Below are 15,913 nucleotides of genomic sequence, written 5' to 3'. Positions count from 1 at the left end.
ATAATGAACAAAAGACACAACACCAGCCAAAAAGCAGATCGATGTTCGGTTTCCTTCATTGGAAGGAGGTAATTGCAGAAACATTTCCTGAGCAATATAATTATGTATATGCTAATTTGCCTCAGAAATTCAGATTTAGTCTCTTCTCAAGTGGAAGACTTGGGACTTTCTCTTCTTCAGGTTTAGTCACTAAGAGATGAAAAAATTGCTGATGTTTAGAGTCAATTATGCCTTGATCATCTTAGACATTTCAGAAGCCTCGTTTTTCCCCATGTGCCTCAGCAAATTAGAATTCATTCCAACAGCAGCATAGGTTCAGATTTCTTAGTATTTGAAATACAAAATGGGCCTTAGGAAATAGGCTAAATGAAGGAGTTGTACAGAATGTGAGATTTTGGTCCCATCTTTATGTTTCAGCCATGCTATAGACAATTGTGTTTAACCTGGCAGGTACCCAGGTTTTGGTTTGTTTGTTTTTAAAGATTTGGATTGGATCACAAAAAATCATGTTTAAGGCAGCCTTTTTGAAGCCAGCTAGTTAGCCCATGGCATCTCTTCTATGCTGAATTGTTCCTTGTTATAGCTATCCCTAGGGCTTTGCCCTGTCCAGCGCTAAATGTTTCTGATGACGAGATTCCATTCTTCCCCTGGAGAGACAATTCCACAGTCTAATAGAGCTCACCATTAGGGAAATTTTACTGATGATCAGCCTTAATTTTTCTCTGCTTAATTTTATCCTGTTACTAGAGCGTAGTGATTGATTTATTCTGGGGAAATTCAGTAAATGGTTCCTGCTTCACAGGGTGGACCTTACAATAAATAGTAAATTTTCATGACCTATCTGTGGGTGTCCTGAGATTACACAGGAACTCAATTTATCTCGACATCCATTCCCTGGAAGCTATTTCTGTCAGTACCGACTCAGTGGAGGAATAAGCAATGAATTTAACTGCCAGACTCCCTGCCTCTTGCCCCAGCACCAGCCCTGGAGCAAGGAGATGTTTAGTTGCTCCCTGAGGACAAGGCCCAGAGGCAGGAGCTCCTGTGGGGTCTGGTGCTGTGACTGTGCCTGAAGGAAGGGCATTTGGGATCTGGTTCCCCTGTCACTTGCCTTGGTTCCACATTAAAGGAGCTTCACTGATGAGGTAGAGTTACTTCTGGTTTTTATGGGTGTAAAGTAAGTGAAGAATCTGACCTTATGAATTCCAGTCTATCAATCCCACAGTTTCCCTGTGCCTGGTACGGAGCTTATGTAACTCTTCCAATTTTAGTGAGGCATGTTATACCTCTGTATACATGCAGATGATCTGAAGTTTGTGTTCATATGTCAAGGGTAGATCTGGGCACACACTCAAACAAATTTGAGGTGCTCAACAAATTGCCATTTGGGAGCTGAGCTGCAGTGTGTGCCCATGGGTGTGTAAGGTGCTAGGTTTAAATAGTAGGTTTTACTTCATTTCACCACTAAAGTGGAGATTTTGTTATTGTGGCTCAGCTGATAAGCAGTAATTTTTTCCTCTGTGGAAACTTGACTGTGTCTGATAATGTAGATATATTGTACTTGCATTATGAGGATGGACTAAGGTATTTATCCTTAAAGTTGTTATTTCTGGAGTTTTCAGAAGGTGGCAGGTGCTATGTGATTGCAAGTGGTTTGTTCTGTTGAAAGCAGGAGGAGTGCCAGGAACCAAGAGGAATGATTATTCTAATATTTTATATATGAAGTTTCAGACAGATATTTGGAAATCATTGATGATATAAACCCTGCTCTTCAAACTCTTCTTTCATTTTTCTCAGGTATAATTGATTTCCTTGTGAGCCAGCACCCTATTGCGAAAGTACTGAGAGACCACCTGGTCTTCAAGATTGCACCTATGCTCAATCCTGATGGAGTATACCTAGGAAATTACAGGTATGGTGTGGATATGAATCTGCATGTTGTTACATCTACCTTATACACCCTTCACTGTTTTGCCACTGAATCTTACGTGGCTTGTTTCAATTCTTTCCTCTTAAACTGGAGGTTCTCATGTGCCTGTATGCTTCCTGAAGTTCCTGCCGAGGAAGGGGGCTCAACGGCAAATTTGCTTGTTTCAGGAGGTAGAAACACTCCAAGATAGCAGGGTATCTGCTCTCCAAGCCTCCTCTAGGTGTGGGCGTTAAAGTCAGCTTGGAGTTAGACCTTAGCTGTGTTTTATAAATGCACTCAATTATGCTGCTCATCAGCCTCTTTGTAAATATGTCAGTCAATCACAGTTCCCTTCAACTACCCAGATCATCCATTAAAGTCACAGAATTCAGTCTATTATTGTACTGTAATAGACAGGGATACATGGAATGGAATAATCATTCCACCCTATGCTAATTTTGCTTCATTTTAGTATTTGAATTACTACTTTACCACCTCCTCTGTTGAAAACGTATTCAGATAATCTTTTGTTTTCCCTCAAATTGTTTGCTCTTAATGCATTTATTTACAAAATAAATATGCTGTTGGAGGTGCTAATGAAAAGCAGTTGATTAGTTGATGATTTGTTTGTGAGGGCAATTACTTCTACCACATAGATGTCTGGAGAAGCCCCTGAGAAATGTAATATACTGTATGTGGTTTTGCTTACAGCGCAAGACTAAATAACACAATATACTCTGTAGCTAGGCTATCTTGAGCTTTGATCTAATTAGGTATTGCATTGCTAAGCAGAATAAGACTAGGTTATTGTGTGGATGAGGGACCACTGAGGAAAAAGCTGGAAGTTGCAGAAGATGGTGCTGTCGGCTCTGTTCTTTGTTCTAATGTGTGCTTCTTAGCCCTCCTGTGCTTTGCTACTTACTAAGCTGAAATAGCAGGGAATTACGTGGGTGATTTCACAGTGCTTATATACATGTTTTATAAGTGAAACTTCCAAGGACACATGGTCTCCCTCCAGCTACACTGAAACTCCCTCAACTCTTGGCAAATCCAAAACCAGAGACCGACATTGCAGTAGTGGCATCTGGCAGCACTAGGAATTTATCATAATGGTTATGTCATCTTACAGGAATAAAGCCCTAAAATGGCTCTAGAATCTGGTACTACATTGCTTTACTCTGTTTCAAGTGTCCTGCACGTAGGCAACTACAGTTGCAATTATAAGTAGCTTTTGTTTTCCCCCATAAATTCACTTGCCCTGTAGGTTTTTCTCCTGCACTATTATTTATACTTTTTAAGAGGCATGCACATTTACAGACATGTATATGGCTCATAATTTGAAAAGACTTTTGGGAACGCAGGTACTATGAAAGGGCATGTGAATTCATTAGGAATTGCTGAGCCTGGTAGTATACTATTGTTTTAGGCTTTCATGATGTGCAGAATTTTCAGCCCTCCTGCACTAAAAAGACTTTTAATGAGGTAGTTGGTAAAGCATTTGATTTTTCTTGCAATTCTTCACTTTATTTACAAAAGGCCTAATGTAACTAATAACTTAAAAATGAGGGTAATAAGCAAAATGCTACCTATTATCTTGAGAAGAATATTAAAAAGCCTAGTAATGTGTTGGCATTGTAGTTAACTAGTGCTGAGTGAATAATTTACAGCAAACACTTTTTTTCCTGCTCATGCAAAATCCACAAGCACATCACAATTTATTTGCTTGAATTTACTGGATGGATTTTTTTAAAAAATCTCTAAGGATCAATTGCTAGTATTTGAAAATTTAACTCTGAGGCTTCTCTGTGATTGGCTAGATAAGTCTGTTTCATCTCTTTTGGTCTTTGTTCAGATTAGCATGTAAATAGGACTTTCAGAAGTCTTCCATGTAGTGTGGTATAACACAGATCTATTGGCTGGGGACAATCCCTCTGCTTTTGCAGACAAGGTCTGTGGTGCCATATGCAGCAAGAGCAGTTTTAGGCATTTGAACTTCTACTTCCTGTTATCTTCCTCTTTCTCAAAGCAACACCTAGTGACTATTCCTTTGGTTCATTGAAGGTTCACTTTCAGAGCTATGCAAGCTAAGACAATGAAATGGGTAGTTAAACCTCATGCTTGAGTTTGTAAATTGATCTCCTGCCAGTGTGAGAGAGATTTTTTTTACCCCACCAGTACACAGCTTTGTACAATTGGCAAAGTATACTGTTAGATACACTTCGCTGTCCTCTGAAGTCCCAGGTGCAGGGGGCACCATTAAAAACCTGAGTATGTCAGCAGTTCTTGTAGAAAGGATGGGATATATTAGTTCTCCTGCGATCAAAACAGAAACTAACCACTCCTTTACCCAGGATTATATGGTAACAGTTGGCTGATGGGATTTACTTCTTTTTCATTTTTGGGGGTGGAGGACTTTCACCAAGAGTGTGTATCCTGTGCTCTTCTCAAAAACCCTTGTTCCTTTTTTCTGATTGCCTGTGAACTGAGGTTTAGGAGTTTAAGCCAAAACTGCAACAATACTGCCAAGAATTGTCTATTATCAATAAACTGTTGCTCATTCTCAAGAAAACAGACCAAGGAAGGTTGTTCATATGTTGCGTGCACATTCAGGAGGCTCTAAAAGAAATGATTGTGGAAATGAATGTCAATGTCCAATGTATGAGGCTGCATGGAAACAGGGTGCTAAAGTTCCCTGATTCATACAAGTATATGCAGGAGCTTAAGAAGTGTATTTGTGGAACCATACTGTTAGGAATGAAAAGACAGGGTGCCTTATGTGACGTAAAGGGGTAGTTAAGCATCCCCTCTAATTTAGAATGTTTGGAAGATCTATACACAATTTTTAAAAGTAGGGTTTTTTTAATAAATGGACAAAAGTTGCAATCTGATTGTAATCTTAGAGCATAAATCTTATAATAGAAAGTGAACTAGTACAGTTCTAGCTCTTAATAGCTATTACTTATGTACATAAACCAAGAAAGCTGGTGAAATTACCTCTACTACACTTTATTTCCAGTGAAATTTCTGACTGACTGTTTAGAAATCAGAACATTTAATTTTTGCTTTCACCTGTTTCTTCCTGAAAAGAGCTGAGAAATGAAAAAATCCCAGGCAAACCACACTACAATAGATCAGAGCTGGCTGGGTACAAGTGTCGGAGGGGTTAGGTACAGAGAAGTGGAGCCCTCAGAGTGCAAATTCACCTGCAAGCCAAAGTACTGAATGGCTAATTGGGATTGCTCCTGCTTGCAGTGCTAGCTGTTGTTTCCTGGTTTCCTAGCATCATACACTTCTGTGAAGATGACTACTACACTGCACTCTTTCTTCAATGAGAAAAACATCTGTAGTCCTTTTCTTGCCACATGAGTATACCCAGCTCTTTCTAACATACAGGACAATGACAGGTACCTGCTATTTACTGTAGTCAAGGATGTAGGATCTCTCCCAAAACAGGAACACAAGCTTCATCCCTTTCTTGAAGTCTGAAACCTGATATTACTGTACTTCTATGTGTAACTGGCTTTGCAGTTACAGTGTGTAGAAAATGTTATGCCACATGGGCTTGTTAATTAAATTGCCCAGGAAGATGCCATTGGTTGACCTAGCTAAAATAGTGGGTCTTCAGCATAATTTGCCCTCTGTTCTGGCTGGTAACTTGTCCTCAGCTCTCACCTGAATTGAAAGACCCCTTTTGCTGGGGATGGTGTGTGACCTCACCTTTAGCTTCATGAAAGAATGTGGCAAAAAATAAAAATATTTGTGAGTTTCTACACAACGCTAATCTCACCCTCTCTGATAGATTAAACTGTGAAACAGTTTTAGGAAATAAAGAAAAACTAGTACTGGGAAGAGAGATTTTTTGACTTTTCTCTCTCTGTTTGCAGTATAGCATTATCATCTTCTGAACCTATTGCCATCCCCAGGGAGGTGGGGTTAGACTAAGAAATAAAATGTGTTCTTGATTTAAAAGTCGTGCATCCTCAGGCTTGGCCTGAACTTTCCTTTATGGAGAGCTTGTTCTTAAGCTGGCATTCTGCAGCTGAATGCTGAAATGTGTCCCTGCAGGCGAGATGACTGTACCAAACCATCTTAGATTAGTTCGAATTTGTCAGCCTTACCTTCCGGAGATGAAACCCTATACTGTCACCAAAAGGGATGTATTTCTTAGTCCGGGCAGCTCTTCACTGAGGTATCCCAGAAATGCCATGACAAGGCAGTTGAAATATCCTGACCGTTCTCTAAAGGCTTTGTTGCGTGACCCAGTAAGGCTTCCCGTTCCTTGCCATTTCTGTGTTGCCTTCAGTTCGTTAGCTGTGACAGTATCAGCCTTCAGTAAATTAAAGCCATGAATTAGCTGAAATGTTCTGAACTGTCATCACTACAATATCCTTCTAGCTTGATTGTAGGAACTGCAAGAATCTGTGTGAATGGGGAGAAGAGGGCACACACTGATTCTAATCCTTTCTTGTTTCACTGTCAGGTATGATATTTTTTAAGTCAACATAGTCTTTAATGCTTGCTTGTGTGAGGGATTAACAAAGCAATTTGTTGGACGGAAAGGAGGCCACTCCTACCCAGACTGGAAAGTCAAATTCACCATAAACAGTGTAAGAGTCTATATTGCAATGAAAGCTGTCTTGGGATATGTTTTGGACAAATGGTATATTTTTGCCACAGAAATGTAGTTTTGTAAGGACTGAAATGGTTTGTGGAAGTGAGTTGAATTTGTCACATTTGTTTCAAATGAAAAAAGGGAGCTGGGAAGGCTTGAGAAACATTTAAAATTATTCATATCAGCATTTCATAAAGGATGGTCTTCTCTAGTTTTTTTTGTTAATGGCACGATTTGTTTAAAAACTGACCTTTTTTTTTAAGATCCCTTTTGAAAAGTCTGAAATACGAACAGAAAACTAGTCTTTGGATCAGATTAAATAATTCAGGTTTATCATGAATCATTTTTTTGAACTGTGTATTTCTGTGACTCTAGAAATAGCTGAAAGTTCAACACTCATGTTCACATGTAATTTATAAGGGGTCTTTTGACAGTAAAAGCATATGTGAACTTTATCCAAATTATGTTAGCTCTAAATCAGAGCTATATGTTGTAACACTGAGGAGTGCTGATTTTGGTATTTGATAAGATCACTGGGGGGGATATACCTATACCTGCATACATACATATGTATATGTATGTTCACAGTGACTGGATATGCTATGTGGCTCTTACTATCACTTGTCCAGTTGTAGGACGTGGCTACTCGTGTGCATACTGTAATTTGCATAATATCTCTTGATTATCATTCACCTAGTTTTCTGGTGGGGAGGTTTTTTTCTTAGCTTCATTTAATGCATGTGAAATTCATGCATTGCATTGAATTGAAAAACAGAGTATCTGTCTCAGATGACAAGATGAATCTCTCAATAGAGTTTATTTTTCCTAATTAAGTGTTTGTCATTGTGTATTCTATATAACAACGTATAAGTAAACAATCATGGACCTTTTGAATAAATTTATTGGTTTTATTTATGTTACTGGGCATAAAAAATCTATAATTACCAGGTACAGCCGCAATAGAACTGGTATTTAATGACAATTACTTTTTGTTACCATAGAAATGAGTCCAAAGTAGTTACCTATAATTTCTTATTCCCAAACCTCACACATGTTGTATTGCAGTATTACCATAGTAATTGCCTATTAGTCATCATAAAATAAGCAGTTACCCAGAAGATATCAGGATAGTGTGAAATTTCTCATCTCCTTCAAAACTTGCAGCACATGCTGCTTCTCGTCTTTCTTTAGTGGGATTTTTGCCTGAATGACAGGAACGTCCGTTGTACATTAACCCAAGGGAAGAAGGGATGTAATTGAGAGAGAATTGTACTCTAAAAATACACCAAGTCAGGAAAAGTATGTTCCATCCCCTGAAAATATAGAACTATTTCTTATTATTGAAAAATAGGGATTTTTCAATCCCATGAAATGGAGGTTTGTTCCTTGCCGTGAATTTCCTATTTATTTCTTTTCCAATTCAGTTGTGACCACAGAAGAGACTATACATCTTGGGGAACAGGGGGGGAGCGGGTATGAGAACAACCATGCTGTGTCAGACCTCACAAGCCCGCCACTAATGCAGCAGTGGACAGTGCCACTCTCCTTGTAAGAGCAGGAGATGCTCATAAGATGCTTTCCCCCAAGTACTTTCCCAGCTTCCAGTGATTTCCATTTCAGTCATTTCCTGAACTCATGGGATTTCTGTCTGCTCAGTAATGTGCAGTGGATTTGTCTTCCTAGTACTTGTTCAGTTTGCCCTCAGATGGTAAGCATTAGCTCTCTCTCGGTCTCCTCTGGCCTGAGGCTCTTCAGCTCCTGCCCCAGTGCAGGAAGCACCACCCACTTCAGCTTGATGTGAGCTTTATGGACTTCTCCTCAGTGGCCCCTTTTGCACCTTGTTTGTCATCTTAATTTAGATTGCATGTTACTGAGGCCAGTGAGTCTCTCTCTGTGCCTGCCTAGATCCCATTTAGTATCAGCTGGGGGTTGGTGACTCATGGAGACAAATGATATTCCCCTTCATAGCTGAGACTACAGAAGAGGCAGGCCATAGGTGCCGAGCGTGTTACTGACCCCCTGGTAGAGCGGGAGCAACTGAGATCTCTTCTCCTCTGTTCCCAATTTCAAAATTGGAAATCCAAGGTGGCTTTCCAGTGCTTCAGTGTCTTTTGACAGCCTGTTGGATTAAAAACATAGCTGTGGCCAGGACCAACCACCCTGATAATGGGGAGAAAACGGACAGAAAAAGACCTGCCACCACGAGGGAATATCCATTTCCTTTCATTGCCTTCTCCCATGCAGCTGGGGCAGAGGGTGAGGGATGGCAGAAGCTTTCTCCTCCCCAGCTCTTGCTTGGCATTGAGGGCAGGTCATGAATTTTCTGTGCTGTCTTCCTCCCATGTCCTGCCTGTGTTTATGTCTGTTTTGGATCTCCCAGCTCATGCTGTGTGCCAGGTTGGGCCCATGGAAAGCAAAGTCTGGGATGGATCTGCAGCTGTGACACAGGTGTGCTCTGGACAGCAGCAATGGAAAAGACTGGGGAGGCAAGTGAGCAGCAGAGGCTTTCTCTGGCCCTTACATCTATCTGGCCCTTAGCATTGCCATTCCTTTCCTGATTGGAAGTTTTCTTTCCATTGTGGGTTTTATTACCCAGAGAGTGCTGTGATCATAAGACAGTTACAGCGATTGCTGTTTAGCTCACCATTACTTAAAAAAAAAAAAAATCTTCCTTGTAAAAACGTTGTCATCCTTTATCTTAAAACAAGTACTAGGTTTGCAAAAGGGTTCCTATCTACTGCCATTGAAAATGCTCTTTATATTGATGTGGTAACTGCTCATTTAAACCATATTACAGCTCCTGAGTATTTCTCAGTTGCTATTGATGTGACAAATTCTCTTGCACAGAGGACTACACCAATCAATAGAGTCAGTATATGTGCTTTAAGAACAAAGCCACATGCCTTGGGGTTCTGGTTGAATCTGAACCTTTTAGTAGCATTAAATAAAGCTATATTTATTTTGCTTTTGGTGCAAGAAAAAAAAAAATCCGAACCCAACCTAATTTAATACAACTTGTTGGAAGGGTTTGAAGGCAGCATTATGGGGCCATTTTCACATGTGATGAATACATAACTAGTGTCAGAGCTGCTATTTTGTTGTTGTAAGCGAACCCTTCTCTTTTAGTTAGATTGATCTGGAACTACAGAGTAGCCTTTTATTTTTAGACGAGTAGGGAGAGAAGTCATAATGAGAAATACTGAAATCATAATTTTTTTATATTTGCCATTATTCCACTGAGAATGAGACATGATGTCCTTAAAGAGACAGGGCTATTTATTTTCCATTTAAATAGCACCGTTTGTGATTATTACCTTTGAGCCATTCTGCAGAGAATAAGCACCCAACTCATGAATCCCAGCCAAGTGAATCAAAGTTTTGTACCTAAGTGCCATTTATGGCTGTGAGTTGCTGGGGGAGCCTATTCTTGACCTTCACTGACTCTATCTTTTGCATATTTTTGTCTTATTCTAGAATGTATTTGTATTTAACAGGGGTCTTAATGTCAGTTTGGTTGAAATGTTTGTTTCCTTTCCTCCTCTCCTGAATAGCTGATCTTAGGTCTGAATAATCCCATCTGGGTTTCTTAGATTTGCTTTCAGTTAAGTAACTAAACATATTGGGCTTTCTTCTCTTTTTTTCTTTCCTCTTTAAGTCTGGTATCTATCTCCGGTGATTTGAGTTCTTGTTCATCGCAGCAAACAAAGGACCAAAGTCTCCAGTGATTTTGTTTGTTTTTGTGTTTTGTTTGGGTTTATTTATTGATTTAAAAAAATCTGCCAATGACTTAGTAAACTTCAGCCAATTTGCTGTAGATCTTTGTTTTGGTTTACCCATCTGCAATTTAGGAATAATTAGGTCTCATATATCTAAAATTAGCTGTGGAGCTACACTTATTAACGTGCGTAGAAAACCATGTTGCATTCCTTGGCTTTGAGGCACTATGTAGGTACCAAGCAGTACTGTTTAGAAAAACAGTATCTTTAAATACACCCATGCAATCAAAGCAGTGCTTCATTGTTAGTTGTGCAAGTGAGGGAAGGGGGAAACATGCCAAGTTGGTCTCTGTCTAATGTCGTAACGAGCTGAGCTCTACTTCTCGAACAGCAGTTGCCAGGCTGCAATGCATGGCATTTAAGAGCTGATAGAAAAGACTGGAGGGCAGCTCCAGTAAGGCTATTTGCCAGACACAGGAAGTTATGGCTGTGACACAACCCAAGAAATATGCTGTGTTTTCACAAGTGCCATCTGCTGGTACAGTTTATTGAGCTATTTCCAGCAGCAGGTGCAAGACGTACTTTTTTTATTGGTGGTCTTCAGGCAGCTGCCTGCTTACATGGCACATACTGTTAGCTTCTAGCATGCATTGCACCTAGCTACAAATGCACCAAAGCCATCCTTCCGCCCTAGCAGTTGCCATAAGGATGCTGTGCCAAAGTGCCTTGGAAGAGGGGAGGTGTCAGCGCAGTATCAATGGGCAGGAGAAGTGTCCATGGGGCACTTATCCCAAGAGGAGATGGTCTGTGGTATGGAAAAGTGTTTGTGTAGCTGTCAGCAATGGGGACAACCCAGATTCCAATTGCCAAGGCTTTGTCTTCTCCCTTCCCCCAAATGAAATGAGTGATACTGTTGCTTTGCTGAAGGTCTAGTTCAGGGAAATGCTCTGAAGTGTCTCTTGCAATGAGGGCTCTGACTCAGGAGTGTGTGTTGATTCTCTGTGGGCTTTCTTTCCCTCCTGCCCTTGCCCTTTGTTTAGTTTTCCCTCCTGAACACAATTATTGGCCCAAAAAAAAGGTGTGGTTCCTTGCAGAAATCAAGAGCAGCTGAAGCTTAGCGTGAACTGTGCTGCCTTTGTCTGCATTATATTTGCCTTGCCAGCAGCATCACTGAGCTGTCAACTCATCTGGGTGCAAATCCCAGAACCTTAAGTGTGGACGAGGTTGAGCTCAGCGTCAGCCCTGCCTATATCCTCCTGTCCTGGGATGCAAGAGCTGCATCCAGCCCTGTGGACACCCATGCAATTGAGGCTATAAACAGGGATTCAAGCTGTCCTTGTGCTATCAGTTATTGAGTGGGGCTGTTCCCTAAATAGGCTCCTTTGTTCTTCCGCATCTTCGGGACTTATGTTGAAAGAGACTTCTCTGTCCTGACTCCTGCTAGCATGGAGTTACTGTAGTACTTGGCAGTACTCTCCTGACTTCCTGGAGAAGAGAAGGCTCCAGGGAGACCTTATTGCAGCCTTTCAATACTTAAAGGGGGCTTGTAAGAAAGATGGGGACAGACTGTTTAATAGGACAAAGGGTAATGGTTTTAAACTAAAAGAGGGTAGATTCAGACTAGATACAAGGAAGGCATTTTTTGCAATGAGGGTGGTGTAACACTGGAACAGGTTGCCTAGGGAGGTTGTAGAAGCCTCATCCCTGCAAACATTCAAGGTCAGATTGGAAGGGGTTCTCAGCAACCTGATCTAGTTGAAGATGTCCCTGCTCATTGCAGGGGAGTTGGACTAGATGACCTCTAAAGGTCCCTTCCAATGTAAACCATTCTATGATTCTATTACTCTCGAGATGAACCAAGACCCTCCTGTCTGTCGGTCTAGGGGGTAGAGCAGGCTACTTTTGTTTTTTAGCTTTACAGGTTACGTTTCAGTGCTGGTTCATGCCAGCAGGGTTGTCTTTGCAACAATTAAGTGAAAAATGGCAACTACAAGACAAGAGGAGAAATATTTTCCTTAACTGTAGAAATGACCAATTAGAGATCAAATTCTGCCTTAATGAGAGCACCTATTGTTCCTTCTAGATGAACAATCTAAAGAGGGAGAGTAAGGAAGGTGTTTTGCCTGCTATCTGTGAGCATCAGAAGGCTCAGCCTGTGATTAGTGTGTATCCCAGTTTTGGATTGTTCCACCCCAAATGGCATCTCAGAATCTTGTCCAATGTAACTGACATTCCTTTCCCCACTCCCACCCCCCTATTTCTGCAACATCTGCTCACCTAGACCTACAGATTCACCAGCTGTTAGGGAAGGCAGTTGAGGGATTAATTCTTTATGAAGAGCTTTTTCTGGACAGAGATCCTGTGATTTTCTGAAGTTGCACCTATTTACACAAGATCACCAGCAACTAGCGATCACTCCCATGGTCTGTGCAAGAGTCCCCTTCCTTGTAGTCAAGTTTTATCATGTTATAGAACCAAGGGGTTCAGGACTCACCTTCAGTTCACTGGAGAAGGATTTATCACTTATCAATAACAAAGTCCTGTCTTCCTGTTTCAACTGCTGCTATGTAGGTGGGGAGGGGGAAATCCCATCCAAGTTATTAGGAAAACAATAGCAGCCTAGGGAATGTTTGTTTATGTTGCTTTTTTGTTGTTTTTTTTTCCTGGGTGACAGCTGTTCTTTTCTTTTTTTTTTTTTTTTTTAAATTGCAGTACTTAAAATGTTGGCAGCTTGCTGTATAATTTATAATATGAGTCCTAAGGGCAGCGTCGTGTAACATGAAAGCAATCCTGAGACAAATCTAAATAATGAACATCCATTATCTAAAACAATATTGTATTAATAAACCAACATTAAGTAATCTGAGGATGTACATCACTTCTGGAGAGTGGAAAGGCAGACACCTGCCCAAAGTTCCCGCTCACATGTCTTGGTCAGCATGTTGGCTCCCAGACACCGTAATATCTTTGTGACTTAAAAGAGCCTTGTTTTCACTCTTCGTAGTAAAGTATCTCAGAGTGGTTCAGAGTTGTGATGTTTCCTCTTCTCTCTTTGAAGAAGATACTTTTTTGCTTGGGTTAATTCTTGTAGGTGAAGTCTTCCAAAAGACACATGGCTAAGTGTTGAGTTTCAGGAGCTTGCAAGGTGTTGAGCTCTTGAAAACTAGTCCTGGTGCTCATTTGAAAATTTAGGTTGTGGCTGTAAAGGAAACTTTTTATTTAGCTACTAGTACACAGGCCTTTTCTGCTGAAGCAGAGAGAGTTTGGAGACTGCTGTTTCACAGCTGCTTTGAGTTAAGCAAAGTACGTGCTGGTACCCAAAGGGGCAGTTCAGTTCTGTTTTCCCTCCTGGCTGTGCATCCCTGCCGTCTCCTTTTTGCCAGGACTGGTGCTTGTATGGCAGTGCTGTGAGCCAGAAAAGGACCAATCCTGCAGAAAACCAGCCTGACAAAAGAGTTCTCACATGGCACCCTGTGCAACCAGGAAAATGAGACCAAGACAGGAGGGAGGAATGAGCAGAGAGGGATCCCTTTTGAGTGGCAGCTTGGGTATAGATAGGCTTAAAACAATTTTGAAGCCAGAGCGCAAGATCTATGTGGCTGTTGTGCAGTTATTCCGGGGATCTTGGAAATTAAAGACAGTGGTAACCAGTGATTTCTTGGATGGTTGTTAATGTTATTTATACTACTTGGTAACAAGTTGGGTGACTTGGCACGTCTATTCGGGAAAACAGGAGCTTTATGGTTTCAGAGGCTGGAAATGAGCTGTTTTCGTGCAACTGTTATACCCCATTACATACACACGGTGAAAAACTGTCCACAAAATCCTTTTCTCTCCACTCCCTATGAATACAGAAGCCGTCATAGCTGTGCTGACATGGCAGGGGGAGCAATTAATCTCATAGCAGCTTACTTTTCTGCTGCCCCTGGCTCCAGGTAGAGGGGAGATGTCAGGGTAGTCTGGGAGGAGATAGATGTGACAGCTGATTGGCAGCTGATGGCTTTGCCTGGTTGGTGCCTAAGAGCTGGAGGAGGAGTGCTCTGCCAATATGGAGGAGTTGGGATCAGAAAAGGGATGCGACATTTCTGGCCACACAGTGTTGAGCCACAAAAACATCACCTGTCTCTGCCAGTGTGAGTGGGACAGGTATTTCGCCTCTTCTTCTCCTCCCAGACTGGAATGGAGGTATATTAATAGAGGTATATGCGACTTAACATGCAGCTACTCAGTGTTAACCCTGGTCCCCAGGGAAGAGAAGTGCTTATTTCCGGTTGCGCAGATCATAAACCTGCTGTCTTGTGTGGTGCGTGTGCTCTGAATGCTAATGCTCCCTTTCCCTTCCCTTTACTGACATGGCCATTGAGCTGATGAATTGTACAGATTATACAATGATAATGGATGGGGAAGGGGAGTTTCATCTGTCTCTTTAACCAAAATATGAACAGTAAATCCTGCCTGTTTGCAGAGAACAGCTGGATTTCTAGCAACACTGGAATGCTGTTGTGGTGGTGGGGGGTGGGCTTAGCTTTCATCACTGCCATTCAGACATCCGTATGCTTGCAAAAGGACTGGAGCTTTCCAAAACCCTGAGGCTAACGCAGCAGTTATTCTGGGTGTCTGCCAGCTCTGTTGGATCTAGGAAAAGCCTGAACCCCTCTATGGTGCCTTTGCACCATGCCTGAGGGAAGAAATGGAGGCAGGGGCCTTGCATTTGATTCTCCAATTAACAGCTGGGTGAGAGAATGAGGTTTTCTTGTAAACAAGACCAGTCTCTCTTCATATAGTGGGCTGAGCTGTGATCTGATCCTGTGCAAAGCAGCGAGTGAGCTGCATTGTGGAAGGGCTTATGGTAAGGTTGTGTGTATCTTTGGGAATCTCAAGAACTGAAAGAAGGATGTCACAGAAATGTGCAAAGCCTCTCAGGCTGGTCATATTTTGTGTAATTAATAAAAAGTTTTGTATATTAATTTGAACTGAAATAGGTTAGCAAGGGACCCTGAATGTTCAGATGATTGATAATGCATTGATACTGTTGACCAGAAGCCACAATCCTGTTCTGCTAGGTGCTGTACAAGTACATCATAAATGATCCTCCCTTTCCCAAAGTGCTTTCAGAGCTAAGAGTGTGGCACAGCAGGAGGACAAGGCAATCAAGCAAGCTGTTATAGCAGGGGAAGACAGAGTTCTAAATATAATAGGATGAATACTGGTAGGTTTTTTCCTTTTTTATGTTGTTTTTTTTTTCTCCTCTCTAGTTGGTGGCAGGAAACACAATAGCTAACTATACAATCAGGCTGAATAACCTTCATATATGAACTGATAGTAGGACTACTCTAAATTTGGTGAACCCAGGGAAGGAGCTTTCAGTGACAAAATACATTTGCAAAAGAAGGTTGACCCAAAAGGTGTGTTTCTTTAGAATGGATTACTTTTAGATGTCCTTCTGTTCTCCTATTCTTTACTCCTTGGGCAAAACTGTGGAGCTCTACTCAACTCCCAGTTTAAGCATCATTTAAATTCTAGCACTAGGATTTTCACTATTCTGTTGCAGCTGAGCAGTATTATGGTTCCTACCCATTGTTTTACATCTGGATTAAATTGTAATTTTGTGTATCTGGAGGTAGGTTTTTTCAGTAGGTTTTGGAAATCCACAGATGTTCAAGGCCAGTCAGTATT

At 41.2% G+C, this 15,913-nt stretch overlaps 1 protein-coding gene across 1 annotated transcript in view; it reads left to right on the top strand.

Moving 5' to 3' along the window:
• LOC137666330 (BEN domain-containing protein 5-like) overlaps positions 1-15,913 on the top strand; it is a 729,551-nt gene that overhangs the window by 525,041 nt on the left and 188,597 nt on the right. Inside the window, exon 6 of the mRNA XM_068406246.1 lies at positions 1,798-1,912. Within this exon, the coding sequence (XP_068262347.1) occupies positions 1,798-1,912 (115 nt within the window). The remainder of the gene's footprint in view (positions 1-1,797; positions 1,913-15,913) is intronic.

Source organism: Nyctibius grandis, chromosome 8 (genome assembly GCF_013368605.1).
Source record: "Nyctibius grandis isolate bNycGra1 chromosome 8, bNycGra1.pri, whole genome shotgun sequence".
Lineage (NCBI taxonomy): Eukaryota > Metazoa > Chordata > Aves > Nyctibiiformes > Nyctibiidae > Nyctibius > Nyctibius grandis.
The sequence above is the reverse complement of the archived record's forward strand: the minus strand, read 5'-3'. Positions and strand labels throughout refer to the sequence as shown.